The sequence below is a fragment of the Myotis myotis genome, unplaced genomic scaffold (genome assembly GCF_014108235.1).
Source record: "Myotis myotis isolate mMyoMyo1 unplaced genomic scaffold, mMyoMyo1.p scaffold_m19_p_1, whole genome shotgun sequence".
Classification (NCBI taxonomy): Eukaryota; Metazoa; Chordata; class Mammalia; order Chiroptera; family Vespertilionidae; genus Myotis; species Myotis myotis.
Genome location: NW_023416313.1, coordinates 92,208,927 through 92,234,028, shown reverse-complemented (window position 1 = coordinate 92,234,028; position 25,102 = coordinate 92,208,927). Strand labels below are relative to the sequence as shown.

The window sequence follows — 25,102 nt, the reverse complement described above, 5'->3', positions numbered from 1 at the left end:
TTATTCTTCAATGAAAACACAACTTGGAAAGGTGGTATAATAAATCAAGCTTGCAGGCTGCTCCCGTAACAAACCAGCTCTGAACACAAAGCCGTGGCAGTGTCCCTGACCCATACACTGAACTCAGTCCAAAGGGTGCCTCCTTTTTCTGTCTTTCAGTACACCTCACACTGCCAGCAACACCTTAAATGTCTCTCACCGTGGGTACCGCATTACCACTCTCCTGCTTCTCTTCCTACTTCTCGAGCCATCCCTCTTTTGCAAGAGGCAGTGTAGGAAAGTGAGAAAGCCCAGACCTTAGTAAGACTGACGTCACTTCCTCACCTGCTACCTCCTAGAGGTCTGACTGGAAGATAAGGGCTTAATCTTTAAACTGCAGCTCATTCCTTTGTAAAATAATACCTGCCCGCATGGGATATTTTAGTACAAAATAACATGCTTAAAGCAGAGTCTACCACACATCTAATCGTGATGGCTATTAATATTCTTTAGACGAGCCTTCCTTCCTATCTAAATTAGAACTCTTACCTCTTATTTTAATGATTTTTTATTAGTAATTACTTCCAAACCTCTCTTAAGCCCCACCCTTTCCCCAAGCTCCAAATTTGCATGTCTAGACTCTTGCTAAGCACACACACCTAGATACCTTATGCATATCACATGTCCAAACTGAACTTATCTTCTCTCTCAGAACCGCAGCAGCTCTGCAAACCCTCATCTGCATAAGGGCAACTGGTCACTCAAACAGAAGAATCCAGAGAGCCTAGACTCCCTCTTCCTTACCTCTCACATCTAGTTACCAAGTCCTGTCACTTCAACTAAACTGTATATTTAACCTGTCTCTCTTCTATCCCCACTCACTGCCTAAAAATTGACGGGGGTCTCCCAAACAGCTGTCTGGAACCTTGCCTCCACAGGACTATCAAAACAATCTTGGAAGCCACAAGCTAATTATGATTAGCCTGCCTACATCCCCTCCCTGCTCCTTTCTGCCTCCAGCAGTTCCCCAAAGTATGTTCCTGCTTGTTCTATAGATTAAAGAATATGAATTAGTTAATGAGAAAAGTCTCCAATGGCAAAGTAAGTTTCCAAAAAGCCAGGTTAAACAGCCAAAATAGTAAAGTTGCAAGGTCAGATTCAAAGCCCTCAAAATCTGAAGACTGAAGCTCCTATGAACTTGATTCTAACTTGCTAGTCTTTGAAATCTTTAGCTGAGTTGTCTTGCTCTACCTGTCCCATTACCCATGTATATCCATGAAGACAGACACCAGACCATGTCTGTACCTTTTCATTGCTATATCCCCAGGGTCTGGCACTTATAAGGTGCTCAATTAATATTTGTTGAATGAGTTAATAAATGTGGAAGGACAATTCGAAGTATGATAGGAATCTTTGGCACTAGAAGCATCAAACTTGAATTATTTAGGATAAATAACTTTTATTTTGGGACCAAGGGGTTATCACCAGTTGTTTGCAAACACAAATTGTTTCCTTTTTTAAATGATCCCCGAAGCTATTAGGGCAGGTGTAAATCAAGCAAAATCCCTAAATACCTACAATGACACTGTCTATTCTATCCCCATTGGAGAGTCTGAACAACTCCCGGAGAGGGGAGGGAAGGGTTTCAGGCATCTTACATTCAAAAGCCCCCAGGTGATCTGAGGGACCCTCCTTAGTAGTTAGGAACCACTAAGCTCATACCAAAGGGTGGAAAAAAGGACTTGGAGGCTAAAGGCACAACTACATATAGTCAAGCTGGTATAAATCATTCCTAAACACAGCATGTAATTTAGTATTAGTATTATTACAATACTTATTTCCTGGCTATTTAACAGATGTTTACATTAGAGAAATGTGGATGAAGGATGCAAGGTATCTCTGCAGTGTAATAGTATCTCTGTACTGTGAATATAAAGTTATTTCAAAATAAAAGGTTAGTATGAAAAAGACCATAAACAATTATAAGTAGCAATGAACATCTCTATCATCCAGATGTGATCCCGAAATATCATTCACCACTAGAAGAACGTAGGGGCTCTTAAAAAAAATGGCTGATTCCAGGTCTTGGGCAGGAAATACACATAAAAGATAAATTAGAAAATCATATTGGACAGGAAGCTAGCAAAGACAATTAAGCTCATGTTTAAAGAACTCGGGAGAAAACTAGAAGAGGCTACCACTAGTATAAAATACAACAATTGGGGGTATAATAAGGACTGAAGCATATGACATATGTTTACATCTACCAGTTAATACTACTAGATAGATGATAGATAGACAGGTAGATAGATACAAATAAGCAGATAGGTAGACACATGATACAACACATAGGTCACCTTCTGAACTGATTTACTTCTATAAATAAAGGAAAAGAATTAAGAAAAAAAATCATAGTGTCATATGATCCCCCCGCCCCCCACCATGCAGAGTTTACATTTCAAAAACATTGGGTAATACATATCTATACTCCTACATGGACAGTTCTGAAATTCAAACAGGTCTGAAAGTTAAAACATGTTTTGTAACTTATTAATGGCAAAACCTACCTTGCCCTGAGCTGACATGAAGCTCTTTTCACGTCTATTTATTCCCCACAGTAAAATATCCATGCATTTATAGCATAAAGTACTCTAATAGCTGGATGCTGTCACAGAACCTGCATCATCATACATTTCTAAAATTTGAAAACTTTTGCATTCTGAAAAACCCAAGAATTTTGAATCATGGGTTACAGATCTACACAAACGGCACTAGCGGTGAGGGTAACTTGATGTCAGGAATCCAGAAGAAACAATGAGGGGGGGGAAACAGGAGGCAAGACCCTCTCCCCTGGGACTGGGAACATCTTTTCTGGCCAGGGTCACTAAGGCCAGAGAAAGCTTTCCAAGCAGGTAAAATCTGAGCCAGACTTTGAATGAAGTATGGGATTCACACAAATGAGAAGGCATGGGAAAGGCAAAACGGACATGAACAAACATGAAAAACACTTCAGACTTTATTCATATTCAGGGGATAATGGATCTGCCATTTTCTTTGAGTGAATGTTTTATGTTTGACAGTAAGACATTATAAGGAAGAAGTATATGTACTTTATTTTTGAAAATCATTTTTTTATTTTTCAATTACAGTTGATATATATTATTATACTAGAGGCCCTGTGTACCGATGGGGTCCGGCCAGCCCACCCCAATCAGGGCAGATGAGGCAGGGCTGGCAGGGGGGAGGGTATGCAGGAGGTTAGTGGCCGGCCCCGCCCACGATCAGCCCCCCAACCCTGATTGGGGGCAGGGCTGGCCAGGGGAGGGGCCAAAGATGGTTGGCCGGCTGGCCCCGCCCCCCTGGTCAAACTCCAGTTCGGCTCCCAGTCCAGGGGACAATTTGCCTATTACCCTTTTATTAGATAGGAGGATTAGGTTCAGGTGTACACCCCAATGATTAGACATTACCTAACTTACTAAGCGATCATCCAATAATTCTCGCACCCATCTGACACCATTCACAGTTACTAGAATATTTTTTACTATATTCCCTATGTTGTACTTTACATCACCATGCCTATTCTGTCACAACCAATATGCACTTTAAATCTTGTGACAGTTGCTCAGCTTTAAATGAATCACAGGCTTTCTCTAAAAAAATCTGTAAAATATGATCAAACTAGCACTCTAGAGAAATGATAAGCAAAACCTTAAGGAACCTATAGAAAATTATCTGACAAACCAGACCATCTCTAAGACAATAAACTCAGCATATGGCTTTTGCTCACTAAGGTGACACATGGAAGCAACAAATTTCAGTCATTGTGTACCATAAATTGACACTTTGAAGACATCAAGTTTCCTAGTTTGCCAAAAGACAACCAGGGTTGATAAAAGTTTTAAGCTGTCTATTAATTTGGCATTGAACTGTTTATCACTTAAATAATTGAACACAAACAATTTCCATCTATGTGAAACCAGTAAATCTAGATTAAAGTAAAGATTTTTCACCCTGAAGTTTTTTTCTTCCTTCTAGTAAAGCTATTACGATCAAGTTAACACTCTATGCATTAAATCATTATATTCCTCTTCTGGCTGGGTAACCTTAACTAAGCTCTGTAGCTAGGTTTCCACATCTCTAAAATGGATATAAGACATACCTCATGAGGATAAAATGAGGTATGGTACTTAATAAGGGTTCAATGTTCTCTCTTCAAGCACTAAAAACTTATCTGAAATCTACTTTATCTCACTGTATGTGTCCAAGAAACATATTACAGCTTAGCACTTACAGTTTATTAAGATTAAATAAATATTTTTTTAATATATTTTATTGACTTTTTACAGAGAGGAAGGGAGAGGGATAGAGAGTTAGAAACATCGATGAGAGAGAAACATCGATCAGCTGCCTCCTGCACACCTCTTACTGGGGATGTGCCCGCAACCAAGGTACATGCCCTTGACCGGAATCGAACCTAGGACCTTTCATTCCGCAGGCTGATGCTCTATCCACTAAGCCAAACCAGTTAGGGCAAGATTAAATAAATATTAAGGCTAGTAAATGTCAACAGCATAAATACCTAAAGGGCAACAGCAATAGAGAATACTCAAAAGCTGTGACACTCAAAACTGGAGACAAATAGATACATATTGCATGCCAGAAATCAAAGGACTACTAAATAAGTACAAACTATACAGTTCATTAACAACCATACCACCTTTGCAAAGACGAAGAAAATTTTACACGGAAACTGATTTATAGATTAACAAGTAATGACTTTTCTTCCTCAATTTGGCAGTTTTCCTTCTGAATCACTCTCACTCTTTGCCTTGGCCATACTGTTCTCTCTGCCTGAAACCCCATCAGAGGCTTCCACACGTACTTAAGATTCCCCCTGGAGGTTGTTTGTCTCTTATTACCGAGCTGTAAGGGTTCTTTATATATTCTGGAAGCAAGTTCTTGACCAGATATATGCTTTGCAACTATTTTCTCCCCATCCATGGCTTGATTTTTTACTTTCTTAATGGTGTTTTACAAAGAGCAGAAGTTTTAACTTTGATAAGTCCAATTTATCGTGGGTTGTTTGCCATCCTGTCTCCCCCAGTGCTTTTTGGGTCCTATCTCAGACATCTTAGTCTGCCCCAGAGCCATGCATATTTTGTTCTTGACTAGAAGTTTTATTGTCTTAGGTTGTACAGTTACTTCCCTGTTCCACCTGGAGCTAACTTTTCTGTGTGATGTGAGGTAAGGATGGAGGTTCATTTTTGTCCATAAAATATTTACTTCTCCCAGCACCACTTGAATTCACTCCACTGAATTCAAATGATCATACTCTCCATTCTCTTCCCTAGTTCTATATATCTATCATTATTATACCAATTCTATACTGTCTTGGTTTTGTGGCTTTCTGAGTAACAATTATAAAATAGCAGAGTGAGAAAAAAAAATAGCAGAGTGAAAATTCCAAACTTTGTTCTTTTTCAAAATTGTTTTGACTACCGTATGTCCTTTGCCTCTCCATATAAATTTTAAGAGTCAGCTTGTCTATTTCTAACAAAATAAATGTTAAACTGTGCTGAAATTTAAATTGGGATTGAATTGAATTTACACAGCAATGTGTGGCTAAGTCACATCTTAACAAGTTTTTTCCAATCCATAAACACAGTGTATCTTTCTATTCAGGTTGTCTTTAAAGTATTAAAACAATAATGCTATTATTTTTATTCCACTTTCTGTTTGATAACATATAGAAAATATTAATTTTTGTGTGGTGACTTTGTATATTTGTATCCTTGCATCCTGCAACCTTGCAAAATTTGCTAATCCTAGTAAGTTTTATTGGTAGATTCCTTACAACTTCCTATGTGCACAATCATGTTTTAGGTAAGAAAAAGAATTTTCCTTCCCTTTTTCCTTCCTTTTATTCATTTTTCTTCACTTATTGCACGAAGGAGGGCCTCCAGTTTGATGTTCAAACGAAGTGTGGACAGCAGACATCCTTGCCCTGTTCCCATTCTCAGCAGTAATAAAGTATTCAATATTTCACCAAGTATAATAGCAGTAAGGAACCCCTTTACCAAATTGAGTAAGTTTCCTTATATCCCCAGTTTTCTACGAATTTTTATGATGAAATGAGTGTTAAATTTTGTCAAATGCTTTTTCTGCATCTACTGAGATGGTCATATGAATTTCCAACTTTATTCTGTTAATATGTTAAACTCGCCAAAACCGGTTTGGCTCAGTGGATAGAGCATCGGCCTGCGGACTGAGAGGTCCTGGGTTCGATTCCGGTCGAGGGCATGTACCTGGGTTGCGGGCACATCCCCAGTGGGAGATGTGCAGGAGGCAGCTGATCGATGTTTCTCTCTCATCGATGTTTCTAGCTCTCTATCTCTCTCCCTTCCTCTCTGTAAAAAATCCATAAAATATATTTTAAAAAAAATGTTAAACTCTTAATATGTAAAAATTATAAACTAACCTCTCATTCCTGGGATAACTTCAACTTAATCATGATATATTATCTTTTGTGTATATATTGCTAGATTTGATTTGCTAACATTTTGTTAAGGATTTTTAGATCTACAAACATGAGGGTTATTGGTTTGAATTCCTTTTCTTATAATGTTCTCGTCTGGCTGTTGCCAGGCTTAAGCCACCTCAGAAAAAGAAGGGAAGTGTTTCCAACACCTCTATATTTTTTGAGTTTGTATAGAGTTGGTATGATTTCTTCCTTAAATGTGTGAAAGAATATATCAATGCCGCCATCTGCATCTAGTTTTCTTTGTCAGGAGGTTTTTAATTCCAAACTCCATTTCTTTAACCCATATGGCACTAGTCAGAATTTTTCTTTTTTCTTCTTGTGGCAGTTTTGTAATTTGTATCTTTTAAGGTGTGATACTATGATTTGAAATAAATACACAGTTGGTCTCTATTCCCATTTCTGGCACAGAGCTGCTAAAACCCTTGGAATTCCTAAGTGCTGAGAGCACCAAAGGTGTCTTTTGCTATGTTAACGAGGTGACTTTTGAATGACACCAAAGTAGCACAGCATTTCCAGTGGCCACAAACTAATAGGTTCGGCTAGGGCAGGGGTGGGCAAACTTTTTGACTGGAGGGCCACAATGGGTTCTTAAACTGGACCGGAGGGCCTGAACAAAAGCATGGATGGAGTGTTTGTGTGAACTAATATAAATTCAAAGTAAACATCATTACATAAAAGGGTATGGTCTTCTTTTTTTTTTTTAGTTTTATTCATTTCAAATGGGCATCCGGCCCGCAGGCCGTACTTTGCCCACAGCTGAGCTAGGGGTTCTCCAAGGCTAATACCACTCCAAGCAAGACTCCAGTGTTACCTGGTCTCTCCCACTGAGTCCACAGTGTAATTGTAACTGTTTCTACTAATACAATTTTTTATAAAACATTAGAGGCCCAGTGCACAAATTCGTGCACGGGTGGGGTGGAGCAGGCCTGGCCCAAATTAGGGCAGATTGGGGCTGGGCCTGTTGGGAGAAGAAGATGGTGAGAGGTTGGCCGGCCGGCCCGCCCCAATCGGGGCCGATTAGGGCCAGTCTGGCTGGGAGAAGAGGCCACAGGCGATTGGCAGGCCGACCCCGCCCTTGATCGGGGTGGGAGAGTCCAATCAGGGGCCGGGGGGAGGGGCCGCGGGAGGCCAGCTGACCCCACCCCCTGACCGGGCAGGTTTGCTAGCCACAGTGGGCGTCATCACAACTGGTCATTACGGTCCTTACAGTTGTTACAGTGTTACGGTCGCTGGCTTTTTATATATATAGATAAAGGCATCTAAAAAAAACTCCACCCAAATAATCCAGTTTAAAATGGGCAAAGGACCTGAACAGACATTTCTACAAAGAGGACATACAGATGGCTGATAGGTACAGGAAAAACTGTCCAACCTCACCAATCATCAGGGAACCACAATGAGCTATCAGCTCATCCTCCAAGTTTTAGTGAAGATGTGGAGAAAAGGGAACCTTGGGAACACTGTTGGTGGGAATGCAAAGTGGTACAGCCAGAATACAGAGGTTCCTCCAAAATTAAAAACAGAACTATCATATAGTCCAACAATCCCACTTCTGGGTCCTTATACAAAGGAACTGAAATCAGGACCTTGAAGATAATACAGTTCAGCCTTAAGAAGGAGAAAAATCCTGTCATTTGCATCAACATGGATGGACCTGGAAGGCATTATGCTAAGTGACATAAGCCAGACACAGAAAGACAAAATACTGTATGATCTCACGTATACGTGTAATCTAAAATAGTCAAACGGGTGGGACGCAACCAATCAATGCGTCTCTCTCACATCAATGTTTCTCTTTCTCTCTCTCCCCTCCCCTCGATCTAAAAATCGATGAAAAAAATATTTTCAGGTGAGGGCTAACAAAATACACACACACACACCCCAAATACCATTTAAAAAAATAATAAGTAAATTAAAAAATAATAAAATAGTCAAACTCAGAGAAGCAGAGTAATTGCAGAATTTGGAGAAGTGATGGTCAAAGGGTACAAAGTTTTAGTTACTCAAGATAAATAAGTTCCAGAGATCTATAATATAGCAGAGTGCCTAACAATGCTGTATTGTATACTTAAAATTTGCTAAGGTGGTAGATCCTATGCTAAGTGTTCTTACCACAAAATCATAATAATAAAAACAATAATAATCAAGGAGGTAGAAGGAAACATTGGGTGGTGATGAATATGTTTACGGCCCTGATGATGGGGATGGCTTCATGCGTGTATACTTACCTGCAAACTCACAGAGTTGTGTACATTAAATATGTACAGTTCTTCATATAACCCAATAAAGGGATTTTAAAAAGAAATGAAGTCATCTAAAATATTCAGAACTCTGAAATATTTGGGCATCTAAGAACTATTATAAAAGTAGGACCTTTCAAGAAGCTACGCCTGGACCTCTGTTTAAACAGCTTTATTTCAAAGTCAACTAGAGAAGCTAGGATTTTCTATTAACTCTCAGTGGCATTAGCACTGGGGTCCAAAATAAACATCACTTCCTAAAAGAAAAGAAATACATCCCCTTATATGCAATCACACTCAAGGACATCAGTTTTCTAAAATGCTTTCCTTAGTCCTTCAAATTCAAATCATTCTCTTTCGAGATGCCTATCAACCGTGATTGTGCTTTCTTTATTGGTTCGCTGGTGTGGCTCTGCCAGATCCTCTTTGTTAGTGGCTTTGCTCCTTCTCCAACATCACTCTCACTGACGTCAAGAAATCCTGCTTCTATTGCAGAAGTGGCAGCTGGGCTCTGTAATTAGTTTACATTGTATTTGCATTGTATTAGCCAAAGTATCTCCTAACCAGTGAGACTGAGAAGACAAGACTGATTCAGTGAATAGACAGAATAACTGCTGGTGTTAAAGGAGAAAGGGTGTGTAGATGTTAATGATTTGTTTATTATTACTTATGTTTGAATGATTTCTGAAACCCTTCAAAATATATGCTTAGGTAAAGAACAATATATACTTTTTCTTCCACTGTAAGTTTCCCTATTCTTGATACTTAATCTAAACAAATAATTACAAAATGCACCAAAGAAATTATTCTAAGTTGTTTGCATAAAGAAAATGACATGAAACAAATTACTTTTATAATACAGCTAAAAAGTAACAGCTTCAAAGTGACCAAAGTCAGAGTTCGATCACCTTAAAAATGTTAGCTTTTGATTCAAGTATTATATACAAAAAACAAACAAAAAAACCCCACACATATTACTTGAATTTTAAAGTGCTCTTTTGACACAAAATCTATTTTACTTGAAAAGAATATTATTTTGGAAAACTAATGACATAGAAATATGTTTCATTACAAATAAAAAATAATTTTAATCTTGAAATTTTCACTGGTTCATAGTCACTTAAATTTTCTCTCCATATTTTTTGCCTCTTTTCTTCATATTGATTTCAAAGTGGTCAGAAGTCCGGGTACTATAAGAATTTAGACTTTGAAAGTAGCTGTGAATGTCACTTTCTTCTGTTCTCACATTGAAAGATCACCATGGGGCCTTTTTTTTAAAAGTTAAGGTTTTGGGGTCTCATTCCCAGGTATTCTGTTCTGATTCATTAGCTTAAGTGTGGGGCTAAGAATCTGTAGTTTTAAAAGTTGTCCAAGTGATTCTAATAATCATTCAGAATTACTTGACTTAAATTCCTACCCAAGCAGGAATCCCCTCTGTCATCTCTTAGCTGAAGGTCATCCTACCTCTGCAAAGAACACAGTGGCCCATTTATCTATCTACCCACTAATCCTAGTTCTGCCCTTCAGAGCCATACAAAATTAATCTCTTTTCCATACTATTATCTGTAAAAATATCTTTTTTAAAAAAAATATTATTGATTTCAGAGAGGAAGGGAGAGGGAGAGACAGAAACACCATTGATAAGAGAGAATCATTGATCAGCTGCCTCCTGCACACTCCCTACTGGGGATGGAGCCCACAACCTGGCATGTGCCTTGACTGGAAATCGAACTGTTACCTCCTGGTTCAAAGGTCCACGCTCAACCACTGAGCCAGGAAGGCTGGATACTGAAAATACCTTTGTGCAGTGCTTTTTAAAAAACTTTATTTTTATTGCTGAAAGTATTACAGATGTCCTCTTTTTCCCCCATTGACCCCTTGTAGCCTGCATCCCCACCCCAGGCCTTCACCACACTACTGTCTGTGTCCAGGATTCATACATATATGCATATAAATTCTTAATTAATCTCTTCTCACCCATCCACCCCCAACTTCCTTCTGAGATTTGACAGTCTGTACAGTACTTTTTAAGAGTTTCTTCTTTCCTGAGGGAGAACCAAGATGGCGGCATAGGTTAATGCCGGAGTTTGCTGCCTTGAACAACTACTTCAAAAGTGAAACTAAAAAACAGAACGGACATAACCCAGAACCACAGGAACGCTGGCTGAGTGGAAGTCCTACAACTAGGAGGAAAGAGAAACGCATACGGACACTCAGAGGAGGCGCAGTGCTGAAGTCAAATTCTGAGGTGCGGAGTGCACGGAGCTGGCTGGCGGCGGAGGGCGCGGTTGGCGTTTTCAATCGGGAGGGAGTCGCAGACTCTGAGTTCCAGATACAGGCGAGTCTTTAGGGACCCAGACTCAAACGGGAGAAGCGGGACTGTCTGGCTTCAGTCAGAGCAAGTGCAGCTTTCTCTCCGAGGTTTGCAGCGGGTGCTGGGACTCAGAGAGGCAGAGCCCCTGGGGACAGGACTGAGAGCCGCCATAACTGCTCTCTCCGGCCCACCCTGTTGATCCTGTGCGACCCGCCCCGCCCAAGCCCTGCACAGAGGCATTTGCCGGATAGCCTCAGGCAAAGGCTAGATTAGCACCTCCCTAGAGGACAGAAGTTCTCTCACTGCAGACACAGCTGATTCTCATAGCCACTTGGCCTGGAGGTCAAACCCTCCCTGGTATTAGCTACAACAATCAAGGTTGAACTATAAGACTGCGCACAAAGACCACTAGGGGGTGCACCAAGGAAGCATAACAGAATGCGGAGACAAAGAAACAGGACAAAATTGTCAATGGAAGATATAGAGTTCAGAACCACACTTTTAAGGTCTCTTAAGAACTGTTTAGAAGCCGCCGATAAACTTAATGAGATCTACAAGAAAACTAATGAGACCCTCGATGTTATATTGGGGAACCAACTAGAAATTAAGCATACACGGACTGAAATAACGAATATTATACAGACTCCCGACAGCAGACCAGAGGAGCGCAAGAATCAAGTCAATGATTTGAAATGCGAGGAAGCAAAAAACACCCAACCGGAAAAGCAAAATGAAAAAAGAATCCAAAAATGCGAAGATAGTGTAAGGAGCCTCTGGGACAGCTTCAAGCGTACCAACATCAGAATTATAGGGGTGCCAGAAGATGAGAGAGACCAAGATATTGAAACCTATTTGAAGAAATAATGACAGAAAACTTCCCCCACCTGGTGAAAGAAATGGACTTACAGGTCCAAGAAGCGCAGAGAACCCCAAACAAAAGGAATCCAAAGAGGACCACACCAAGACACATCATAATTAAAATGCCAAGAGCAAAAGATAAAGAGAGAATCTTAAAAACAGCAAGAGAAAGAAACTCAGTTACCTACAAGGGAGTACCCATACGACTGTCAGCTGATTTCTCAACAGAAACTTTGCAGGCCAGAAGGGAGTGGCAAGAAATATTCAAAGTGATGAATACCAAGAACCTACAACCAAGATTACTTTATCCAGCAAAGCTATCATTCAGAATTGAAGGTCAGATAAAGAGCTTCACAGATAAGGAAAAGCTAAAGGAGTTCATCACCACCAAACCAGGATTATATGAAATGCTGAAAGGTATCCTTTAAGAAGAGGAAGAGGAAGAAAAAGGTAAAGATACAAATTATGAACAACAAATATGCATCTATCAACAAGTGAATCTAAGAATCAAGTGAATAAATAATCTGATGAACAGAATGAACTGGTGATTATAATAGAATCAGGGACATAGAAAGGGAATGGACTGACTATTCTTGGGGGGGAAAGGGGTGTGGGAGATGCGGGAAGAGACTGGACAAAAATCGTGCACCTATGGATGAGGACAGTGGGTGGGGAGTGAGGGCGGAGGGTGGGGCGGGAACTGGGAGGAGGGGAGTTATGGGGGGGAAAAAAGAGGAACAAATGTAATAATCTGAACAATAAAGATTTAATTAAAAAAAAAAGTTTCTTCTTTCCTAAATTTACAAAACTGATATATATATATATATATATATATATGTAAATTTTGTAAATGGAGATAGATAGATGATAGATGGATAGATAGATAGATCCCCATTCCCCTCCTGATGGGCAGAGAAGGGTATCTAAAATATATTATTAAATGAAAAAAGGAGTAAATTGAAACAGTTTCCTAAAAGCATTATAATAAAGATCTGATTTATTTATTTATTTTTGTTAATCCTTTCCTGAGGATATTTTTTCCATTAATTTTTAGATAGAGTGGAAGGGAGGAGAGAGAGACAGAGAGAGAAACATCAATGTGAGAGAGACACATCGACTGGTTGCCTCCTTTGCACGCCCCGACTGGGCCCGGGATTGAGCCTGCAAATGAGGTATGTGCCCTTGACTGGAATAGAACCTGGGACTCTTCAGTCAGCAGGCTGACATTGCAACCACTGAGACAAACTGGCTAGCAGGGGTGGGCAAACTTTTTGACTCGAGGGCCACAATGGGTTCTTAAACTGGACCGGAGGGCCGGAACAAAAGCATGGATGGAGTGTTTGTGTGAACTAATATAAATTCAAAGTAAACATCATTACATAAAAGGGTACGGTCTTTTTTTTTTTTTTTAGTTTTATTCATTTCAAACGGGCCGGATCCGGCCCGCGGGCCGTAGTTTGCCCACGGCTGGGCTAGGGCATAACATTCTGATTTAAACTGGGTGCCCAGACCAATTTCCTCCCCTCACAATCACTAGATATGAAATGTTTCTAGAAGCCAATATGCAGAACCCAGAGAAGAGTAGGTCTCATCAATCATACTAATACAAGTTCTTTTAAATATATATACATTTTTATTGATCTCAGAGAGGAAGGGGGAGAGAGAGAGAGATAGAAACATCAATGAGAGAGAATCATTGATCGGCTGCCTCCTGCACACCCAACACTGGGGATCGAGCCGGCAACCGAGCACATGCCCTGACCATGAATCAAACCATGACTTCCTGGTTCATAGGTCAACACTCAACCACTGAGCCATGCCAGTCAGGCATACAAGTTCTTTTAAATACAGAATCTTTATTTATTAGGAAAATACTGGGATTGAGATATCTAGATAGCTCGAGGTTAAAAAAAAATAATCCCCAAGATCATAGTAGATAAGACATATCCAGAAGAAATATAATCGTTATTTATCTACTGATATTTAAGGATATTCTCCACATTGTAAGTAAGGAGAAAATAAAAATATTCTTAAGAATGTAAGTCCTGCCCTAGCCGGTTTGGCTCAACGGATAGAGCATTGGCCTGCAGACTGAAAAGTCCCGGGTTCGATTCCAGTCAAGGGTATATGCCCAGGTTGTGGGATCAATCCCCAGTGGGGAGCGTGCAGAAGGCAGTCAATCAATGATCTCTCTCATCATTGATGTTTCGAACTCTCTCTTCCTCTCCCTTCCTCTCTCTAAAATCAGTAAAAATATATTTTAAAATATATATTTAAGTCCTGTCAAGATATATTAAAGATTAACGCAGAGAACAAGAGAAGTCAAGAAACTAGTGTGGGGTTATAAGCAACACTGCATATATCTCATTCCTCATAACTATGCCAGAGATCTCTTCAGAACAGAGATCGACGACAAGGGGAAAAGGCAATAAGTAACCAATTCTGAATCAAAAACAAGTCCAATATCAAACAGAAAACTCAACAGCAGCTGGTCTGACTACGGAAAAGTAAATACACTCAACATTTTTTGATAATAGTTTGTTCTGGTCTGTCTAAAAACTTTCCCAGTAGATAAATCTTCAGAAATATCAAATTTGGATTTTAAATCTATTCTCTTATTCACAATCTACACAGTGGAATTTCTTGTATATTATTAGATCATTAGAAAAAAGAGAACTTACAAAAAATGTTTTTCATCACATTAAGTTTCTTCAACTTACAGTACAATGTTACCATTGTCTTTCAGATTATTTTAGAAGTACAAAAGGCCATCTTCCAGATTTCATTGCAAAATAAACTATTTGCACAATACTCAGTTTTTTAAAGAATATGACAGCTTGCCCTGGCTGGTGTGGCTAAGTTGGTTAGAGCCTCTCCCGTGCACCGGGTTAAGGGTTCAATTCCCGATTAAGGTACTTTACCAGGTTGCGGGTTCGATCCTTGGTGGGGGTGCATAGGGGAGCCAACCAACTGAGGTTTCTCTCTCACATTAATGTTTCTCTCTCTTCCTCTCCTTTTTCTTTCTTCTCTTTCTGGAATCAATTAAAATCATCTTCAGATAAGGATTTTAAGAAAAAAGAAAAAGAATATGACAACGTAAACTGAAAAAAAAAATTGCTCCATTTTAGTGGAAGCAATCCAAATTTGAACTTTTGAGTGAAGATGTCTTCCTACTTAAACTAACAGAATATATGGAAGGCTCATAATATCTTAACATATTTAATTCCTTCTGGTCAATTAAAATTAGATAAATACTGGGACAATCATAAATCCAATAACCTTTCTTTTTACTAATCTAATCACACCGACCAGAAAGAAAAACAAGTGCCTACCATATGGTCTCTCTGTAACAGAAAATAGCTGCTTTCAATACCAGCATCTGTGCATCTTTATCAACATTAGCAGTGCCCATACTTAAATCAGCACATCGTTAACTATAATAAGATGACAGGTCCCTTCACAAAGCAAAGAACAAAAAAAAACCTGAATATCACTTCTGTACTAGATTATATTTGACCTGGTCCTAACAAAGCAATGACGGATCAAAGATTATGTAATCAAGAAACAAGGACTTCATAACATGTTTAACTTGGAAGAAATGAATGCTACAGAACAGTAACATGTATGGAGAAATTTCCTTAGATTTGGGTCCTCATTTCTTTGATGGCCCTCCTCTAGTGATATGTCCCGCTCTACATATTCAAATCCAGGCTTTTGCTGAAATGCCACTTAATGGTGCCTGCTGCTGGCACTGCTGCCATTCTTAATTCCAACAGGCTTTGCCTTGAATCCTAACTTGCAGCAGAAAGCCCCTGACATGCAATGGTATTCTGACAGATTCAGGTGCATGACTGAACACACATTCAGCATTAAATGATAGTGTTATATTATGTTATACTACAATGAGTCCAGAATAAATTCTAGGCTTCTAATTAGGAAAACACAGGCTTTTAAAACCATGTTGAAATATTGTTTTTAGTAGTATGCATCTTTTTCTAAAAGTGTTTAAGCATATTTTAAGCAGTATAGGTTTTCTAGAAACCAGATTTTCACCAGACTGATAAAAAAAATTACCTATTTTTTAAAATATGTAAACTGTCTTTTTATTGTAGTTTTGGAATTAAACAAAAAAGAGAAAATACAAAAATAACATAATCCCAAAATCTCATCATTCAGAATTAACAACTGTCAACATTTTGTAATAGTCAATGTTGTGATCATTCTTGGCTCATAATATTCATTTTAAGACAAAAAAAAATATGTGAACGCAGACATATTTTCTTTCTATACTTTCTCCACCAGTTTGATTCCACATTCATTAGTCTTTTAACCTCTCAGTACAAATTATTTCATACATTTGTACTACACACTGCCTTGGTTACTGTTACTTGGCTACCAGCTTCCCAAAGATAAGAAAGATGCAAAGAAAAAAAGGCACCAAATGTTAATAGCCGTACTACTGGAATTGCAGGTCTAAGGAAGAACATACACTTCATACTCTACATATTTTTGTATAATCTGAATTAAGTATTCACATATTATATACCTAGAAAGAAGCTCAGCCGAAACCGGTTTGGCTCAGTGGATGGAGCGTCGGCTTGCGGACTGAAAGGTCCCGGGTTCGATTCCGGTCAAGGGCATGTACCTGGGTTGTGGGCACTTCCCCAGTGGGGGGTGTGCAGGAGGCAGCTGATCGATGTTTCTCTCTCATCGATGTTTCTAACTCTCTATCTCTCTCTCTTCCTCTCTGTAAAAAAATCAATAAAAAAACATATATATAAAAAAATATATAAAAAAAAATTATTTTAAAAAAAAAAAAAAGAAAGAAGCTCAATGACATTTTGGAGTGTTTCTTAGTCCTCATTTCATTCATTCCTTGGGAAAAAATCTGAGGTCCTAAAAGTGCTAAGTACTCTTCTAGGTACAAGAAATACAATGTGAACAAACTGCACTTAACACATTCTAGATAAAGTATCCATCCAAATAAACATGCAAAACTCGGATAAGCATGCCAGAGGGAGATTATGTGACAGGGAGAAAAATAAAGCAAGGAAGGAGGGCAGGTCTTGCCACAGGAGCAGGAGAGAGGCGTTCACTAAGCAGAATGGCCAGTAAAGGCTTCACACAGTAGATGACCTCTAAGCAAAACCAGAAGCAGACAAGGAAGTCAGCTGTGAGGATGCCCTGGCAGGGCTGGGGGTGTCACAAGGAGAAGGTACAGCAAGTGGGAAGGCTCTGGGGAATGGCATGTGTGGTGTGTGTGCGCAAGAGCAAGAGTCCAGAACGCCCAGTACAGAGTAAGGGGGGGTGAGAGTAACTGGAGGTGAGGAGGCTAGACTGTACAGGGCTTTGTGGGACAGTCAGAACTTTGGCTTTTATCCTGGGGGAAAGGAGAAGCCATTAGAGCAGCAGTTCTCAACCTGTGGGTCGCAACCCCTTTGAGGGTCGAATGACCCTTTCACAGGGGTCGCCTAAGACCATCGGAAAACACATATATAATTACATATTGTTTTTGTGATTAATCACTATGCTTTAATTATGTTCAGTTTGTAACAATGAAAATACATCCTGCATATCAGATATTTACATTACGATTCATAACCGTAGCAAAATTACAGTTATGAAGTAGCAACGAAAATAATTTTATGGTTGGGGGTCACCACAACATGAGGAACTGTACTAAAGGGTCACGGCATTAGGAAGGTTGAGAACCACTGCATTAGAGGAATACGAGCAAAGCAGTGACATGATCTGTTTTTTAAAAGGTCCACTCTGATTACCATGGCTGAGAGACCAGTCAACCAGACTTGCATGCTATACCTGAGAAAAATGAGAGATCAAAGATCACTCCCAGATGCCTGGCCTGGAAGGGTGGGATTACTATTGCTCAAGATGAGAAAGGCTGTAGAAGGAGCAAATTGGGAAGGTGAGCTGAGAGAGTGGATGTAGAGAAGCAGGAATTTGGTTTTGGATATGCCTACTTAATGTCCAAGTGGAGTTTCTGTGTGGTCAGATCAGTTGGATATAGGAGTCTGAATTCAAGGGGTAAAGACACACACATGTGCATACATACCATATATAAACTAGCAGTTTTATACTCAGAGATTGAGGAAGAGGAAACAATAAAGTTGGAGGGTAATCAAGAGAGTATAATATACCAAAATCTAAGTGAACATTTAATAAAAACTAAGACTTTTCCTGCTCATTCATTCATTCAACAAATATTTATTAAGCACCTACTATGTACCACACACTTAGAAACAAACATGGTCCCTATTCTTATGGGGCCTGCAATTCGGAGGAATACACACAATAAACTTTTAAGTGCTATTCCTAATATGGTATGCCGTGGTCAGCAAACTGCGGCTCTCAAGCCCCACGCGGCTCTTTGGCCCCTTGAGTCTGGCTCTTCCACAAAATACCACGTGCGGGCACGCACGTACAGTGAGATTGAAATTTCGTGGCCCCTGCGCAGAAGTCGGTATTTTGTGGAAGAGCCACACTCAAGGGGCCAAAGAGCCACATGTGGCTCGCGAGCCGCAGTTTGCCAACCACTGGAGGGTGTCTTGGGATACTGCACTAGGGGCAACTAATCCGTTCTTGGAAGATCAGGGAAGGCTTTTCCTGGAGAAGTAATACTGAAGAAAAGTACAGAATGATGAGTAAATCAGCTAGGGAGAGGTGAAGGCAGAGGAGGGGACTGAAGGAAGGGTGACGGAAAGCTGCACTTACAGGGACCTGCAGTGAAGAGACACTGATGCCCCAGGGGAACTGAAAGCAGCTCAGGGGAAGCTGTACAGAAAGAGGAAACGAGGAAACAGATGAGAAAGGAGATGGGCAAACCAGACTGTCATTGTCCTGTAAAACTTCTCAGGGTTTGAACTTTATTCCCAAGGCAATGGGGAACCAGAAAATTTTTTTACACAGGGGAATGCAATGATCAGCTTTCTACTGCAGGAGGAGCGGCCTATGGCAGGGACAGGGCGATGGAAGGAGACGGCCCGGCCTGGGCTCACCATGGAGATGTAGCTGGCCTTAGCTCAGGTAGTGACAGTAGGATTTGGAATGTAGACTCAATAGGACTTTGGATAGGAGGAAAGAGGAGTAAGATGAGTCAGGGATGATAACCTAGTTTTTGACCTGGACAAATAAGGAGATAGTGGTGCTACTCACTAAAAGAAACACAGGTTGATGGTAGGGGAACAATTTGTTGAGTTTGAAATGCCTGTGCGCTATCCAAAAAATAAAAACACTGGTAAACAGCAATTGGCTATACAGGTCTAGACATAAAGAATAAAGCCTGCAATAGAGTGCTAAATTTGGAATCACTGACATACACTAAAATTAAATTAAAGCCATGGGAGAGTGTAAAATAAAACCCAGGGAATGAGAAAAGAGAATAGAGGAATGGGGAGGGCCTGAGTCTGGTTAAAACCAACAGGAAGGGGGCAGACGAGGAAGAATCCTAAAAACAGAAAGAGCAAGAGGGAGAGGTATGGAGGGAGAGCTTAAGAAGGAATAAGGGAATCTGGGATAAAAGCAAAGTGTATAGAATGTATTCCAGAAAGAAGAGCAAAATATAAAATTTTATATGAACCCCCATACCAAAAAAATGCCTTATTTTATTATTTACACTATTCCAAAATCAACCAACAGATATTTTTCATCAGCTATAATACATATAGTCATAGGATAAACTTAGTCTAGGTGAAGAAGCAAAACATAAAATAAGTTAATTAGCATTAGTAAGTTTATTGTAATAATAGATGGTGAAATTGCTAAATGCTTGGACAACACTATGAACTACGGATGAAAAGTAAAATAAGTGCTGATATGGGGAAAGTAATGTGTCTAGAAAGCTGAAAGCCAGTTTTCATCTTTGGAAAAATAAAAAAGAAGAAAAAGCAAGTTTAACCTCAAAGGATAAATACTATATGATATGAAAGGGGGAGAGAATATCAGAGGACTCAGAGAATCTAACAAAGTGATTTTATGAGCAACGTTACTCAAGGCTAGGTGTCAGAATACTTCTCAGGTCAAACAGTATACACACACACACACACACCAAAAAACACTTATCAGGATAAGTGAAACCAATTTTGAAAAATACATCTTCGATATGCAAAGTATATAATTTTGTGTGAACACAATGTGTTATCATCACTGTATAATGCCAATCTAGATAGTCTACTGGACTGTCGCAATTCTTTATTACATAGGAGGATTGTTATTTGTTTTTTAACCTTCCAGTATATTCTTAGAAGGTGGTGCCTACATTTACTGGTATACTGACACAATTAGATTCTAGTCCTTAAAATGAATAAAAAATTTCTGATTATTTTTCAACAAAGCAATAGATCTTATTCATAGAAGGTGGAGTTAGCTAATTAGATAAGGCATGAAACAGTGAATCCTATTAACGCACTACATGAATTGCTCCTGTTCTACAATGTTATACTTTTAAGCTTATTTTTAAACATAGATGCTGCTCTCTTAATTAGGTAAGAACACATAGATTTATTATTCCAACACACATTTACAGCACAGCTACTGGTTTTAAAGTTTTTAAAGAATGACAATGCTATTCTAGAATGTAATACTTCAGATAAAATTAAGCACCAAAATTAAATACAGTGTTCAAAGACTTAAGTATCTATCACCCAAAGTTGATACTTACACTCAAGTATGTATATAATCTTTAAATGAGCAAAATACAGCGCTTTCTTGGTTCCCAGACTAGAAATAATATGGCTATGCCAGCAGTAAGGGCCAAGTGAAAACAAATTTCACAGCCCTTAAAAAAACACATAACTGTCATTGTTAATAAAAGCCAAGTTTGCAACTGGAAACATTGCCTTGTAAGCCACGGACAAGATGTGTCATTATAAATTCTTGATTGCAGGACATCCTTTAAATGCTCCCCCCTCCAAAAAAAATTCAAATAACATTAGTCCTTGCAAATTAATGCAAATGAATGCTAATTAAAGTATTCTCAAGACAATGACAAATAAGGCTTTAGGACCATAGTACATATTATTATGTAACTACAATACACATTAAGCAATCACCAGTTGTAGGTTGACCTTCCAAAAGGAGTGATTATGGTTTACCATGATCAGAGGATTGTGGTGTTATACTTAACCATGTTTTTTACCTGCAAGCAGGTGTTTACAGGTGTCAAAAAGCAAAACACTGATTCTAACTGTAAACTATAGTTCTTATAAACTGTACTGTACTTACCTCCCTATTTTCTAAGCACTTTTTAATTCAATATGAAGTAAACTACATGATGTGATTTTCTGTGCATGCTTTCCAAACAAAAATTTAACTTCTGATTCATTTTTATTAAAATGCCAAAACTCACACACTTGGAACTAGACCTTGTTTTGATGACCACAAAGTTAAAATTTAACACTTACTGAATGTGAGTGAAGGCTCATTTGGTAATGTTATTGCTATCAAAAGTAACCTTCAATCTTTCAATAAAAATATGGGTAGTTCAAAAGTAAAGTTTAGAAGGATAGCAGTACTCAGTACATTTAGCAAGAAAATTACAGAAACTATCACTAACAAACTAAACACAATACAGTCATGATAGCAGTAAACTCCAAATATAATGGGAAAACATAAATGCGAGGCAACAGGGCATATCAATGGACTTCCTATGATTTCTGTCCTGCCTGCTCAAAACATTTCAAGAACCCTGGCATAAAGTCTTCTGGGCCTTTCCAAAGATGCTGGTCTGAAGGCAATGCAAGCCACTCAACACCCCAGAGCAGCTCACAGGTCTGCTGTGAGCCTTAGTAAGTATCAGTAAAGGCAGGAGAGTTTTCAGGGAGGTGGAATTACAATTCTATAAAGTAGTTTTCCAAGGCTGTGCCTAAAATGCCCATTAGGAAAGACGCGTTTTTCTACCCAAAACAGAGATCCGCATCAACAGCAGCCAGGACACCCACTGGTATCAGAGAGGAAGCCTCAGGTGCAACAAGCACAGCAACTAGCACCACCTCAGAGAGCAAACCTAGATGTGCACGCACCGCATTCACAGAGCCACCCCCTAACCAGCCCAGCGCCACGAGTCCTGGAGGATGGCGACTGAAGGGCACAGTTTGGTATTCCCAGACAACTGAAATGGGAGAATTCCCCGCTCAGCCTCGGCGGTGACTAAGATGGGGACATTTCAAAGTAAGGAAAACTTTCCTGCAAAGGAATCACCCGCAGTTCCTGGAAATAAAAATGGGTGAGGCTTCACCTTGCTCCTGGTCAGGCAGGGGTGCTCCCACACCAAGCAGCTAACATAAAAGCCCCCCAAAGCCTCTTCTTAGGCCCGGTGGCAAGCGTCCCTCCCCCCCACCGAGAGAAGGCACCCCCCAAAACCCAGGCCACGGTGGGCTGGGGAGGCTGCCTCTGCACTTACCTCACAGGCGGGGGACCCGTGGGCCTTCAGCGTGTCACCATCTCCCTCCAGCTGACCAGTCCGACGTGTGGCCATCATTTCATTTCAAATCACAAAGAAGGGGCCAATCCTTTGGAGTCCACATTGGGGGGAAAGGCTGCCACACAGCAAAAAGGGTAATAATTCCACACCAGGCTCCGAGGAGAGACAGGGCCAGGGAAACCAATAATGGGCCAGGGAGGCAATGTTTTGATGAAGCCCCCGCAGGATGCCCTGATGATTCCTTCTTCGGGCTTCAACTGACGGCACCGTCTTCGTCCATCTCTCCAGACTTCAAAAACAAAGGCCGGCTTCTTGGCAGCGAGGGAGGCCAACGGCAGAAAGCGGTCCCCTTCCTCCCGAGTCCGCGTGGAATCTGAGTGGGTCGGGAAGGCTCCAGCGTCAGCTCCCAAGGAGATCGCTCCTGGAACAGGGAAAAGTTAAAGGGCGTGAACTTTCTCCAGACGCTGACCTTAGCCTTGCCCACAAGTCCACCCCAAGCGCGCATTTCCAACACCTGGAAAGGGAATTCGATCCATGCAGATGAGCCACACAAATTAAAGTTAAAACAAGCCTCCCATGGGGGGCGGAGGGGAGGAATTAGGGGGGAGAGAGAATGCATAAATCAGGAGAAAGAAGAAACAACAGAACTGAACTGCACGGTGGTTGCGACAAAGACGCCTGTTGTGCAGCCTTCGAGAAAAAGCATTCCCTTTCCAAGTGCATGTCACGAAGGTATTTTCCGTGCAGAAGAGAAGGGGTGCATACGTTCTTCCGCATCACCCAGATAGGTGCACTTACGGGAAGTTTTCTTTCCACGAGACTAAAATGGGGTAAGACTCGACAAAAACCCTCCCGGCTCCCCTCCTGCCCGTCCCAAAACAAGAACAAAACGCCAGCCTCGGTCGCGGCCAGCCGGCTGGGTGGCTGGGGCGCCCGCCGCCAGCCCGCGCCCCGGCCAGTGTCCCCGAGGAGGCGGCTGTTTTCCTTGGCCCGCGGCGGGGCTGGGTGGGGACGGCGCGGGGCGGGCGGGCGGGACTCGGCGCAGCTCCCTCTCCCGGGCATGACTCCGGGGCCACCTCCACGAAGCCGCAACCCGAGCAACTTCGATTTAGTGGCTGCTCCCCAAAACTACCACTCGGCATGATCCTTTCCTTCCCCCGTGGCCACCGAAGGGGGAAAAAAATTGGAAAAAGAAAACCACCACCCACCTACCACGATTTCCTCCGCCCCTTCCAGAGGCGGGTCGGTGCGCTCGATCTCCGGGGAAGGGCGGCCCAAATACGTGCTTTAGAAAAAGGTGTGGGGGACCCAGGCGGGGGAGACAAAACGCGGGGGGCGCCCCCTTCCCGCCCGCTGGGCGCGGCGGCGAGCAGGAGCGCGGACGCGGGTCTCCGCGGGGCCCGGCCGGGACGCTAGGCCGCAGGCTCGGTTAATATTCATGAGCGGCGGGAGGCGCCCCTCCTCCCCGGCCCGGCCGGACCCCGGCCCCGCCGCCGCCTTTGTGCGCTGCCCTCCGCCCGCCGGCTCCCCTGCTCCGCGGGCGCGGCCCCTCCGTCCCGCCGGGCGTCCGCCGTGCGCTCCGCAGGCTGGGCGGGGTGGTCCGAGGCGGCGGGAAGGAAGGGAGCCCCCGGCGAGCTGCGCCCTCGCGGTTCAGGCGGAAAACCACACAGAAACGCACCGGAGGAAGCGGGCGAGTGGACCCGCACGGGGCTGCCCGGCCCCGGACAGCGCGCCCCGCAGGCTCCGCGCGAGCTGGTCCGAGCCGGACGGCGATCCGGCGCCGCCGCCGCCGCGCGCTCCGAGGCCGCCGCCCCCGGCCGGCCGCTCCCAGGCACCGCCGCGACCTGCCCCGGCCGGCCCCGGGCTCTCGGCCGCCGCGGGAGGGCGTGGGGCGGGGCGGCGGCCGCCGGACTCTCCCCTCGCCTCGCCGGGCCGGGCCGGGGCCGCGCGGAAGCACCGGGGATCGCCAAGTGACAGAAGCGCCTCGCTCCGCCGCCGAGCCGAGCTGCTTCCCGGGGGCGGATTTCTCGCTTCTTCCTCCCTGGATCCACCTCCTCCCACCCCACCTCCTTCCCCTCCCCTCCCCAGGGGAGGCTCTGGGGCTGAATATTTTATGTCTTGAATAATACGGCCCGGGGAACCGACGCTGGAGAAGGGGGATTAGCCTGGGGTTGGGGGCAGGGGTGCTGGCCACCCCCTCCCAGTGCGTCTCGGGACCTACGAGCCCTCACGCCCCCAGCCCCGTGCCCCCCCCCTCCTCCCCCAGTGCAGGCACGCACAAAACCTCCCCGCCTTCTCCGACCTCCCCAAAGCTGAGCAAGAGCTGCCGAAACCGGGCTTTATACTGGGAGGTGGCTCTGTGCTCGGCGTCCGCCGGACCGGGGGACAATGATGCAGACAGACGCGCAGGGTGGAGGGACCACGGGTGCCAGCCTGGGGGGGACACGGCTTGGTGAATTTTACCCCTTTTTTTTGCAGCGGGAGGGGAAAGAGGCTGCGAGGTGATGTGGGACTTCGAGATAAGGATGTCTTTTCATGCCCAGCGGCAAAATAGCTACCGGTAACGGGGGAAGAGGGTAGCAGCGAAGCGCTCTTCATTCACTTTCCCCCTTTTCTAAACCTTCAGAACAGCTAACCGCGCTCGGCGCTGCGGGAGGAACGGAGGGCAGGCGGCTCCGCTGCTCCACGCTCCAGGTCGCGGCGCCTCGGGGCCCAGCGCACCGCCGCTGCCC

The 25,102-nt window shown here is 42.4% G+C and overlaps 1 protein-coding gene across 9 annotated transcripts in view; it reads right to left on the bottom strand.

Annotated features, from left to right (window-relative positions):
* Positions 1-24,398, bottom strand: part of ARHGAP21 (Rho GTPase activating protein 21) — a 141,726-nt gene extending 117,328 nt beyond the window's left edge. For 3 of the 9 annotated variants that reach the window (XM_036344938.1, XM_036344966.1, XM_036345005.1), the window contains exons 1-2: positions 24,049-24,397; positions 22,350-22,791 (exon numbers count right to left, since the gene is read on the bottom strand). In XM_036344938.1, coding sequence (XP_036200831.1) covers positions 22,350-22,427 — 78 coding nt within the window. In that variant the 5' untranslated portion in view covers positions 22,428-22,791; positions 24,049-24,397. Of the gene's footprint in view, positions 1-22,349; positions 22,792-23,168; positions 23,301-23,578; positions 24,017-24,048 lie in introns of those variants that run through there. The other 6 variants (XM_036344986.1, XM_036344994.1, XM_036344976.1 and 3 more) reach the window with 5 other exon arrangements.
* Positions 24,399-25,102: the final 704 nt, after the last annotated feature.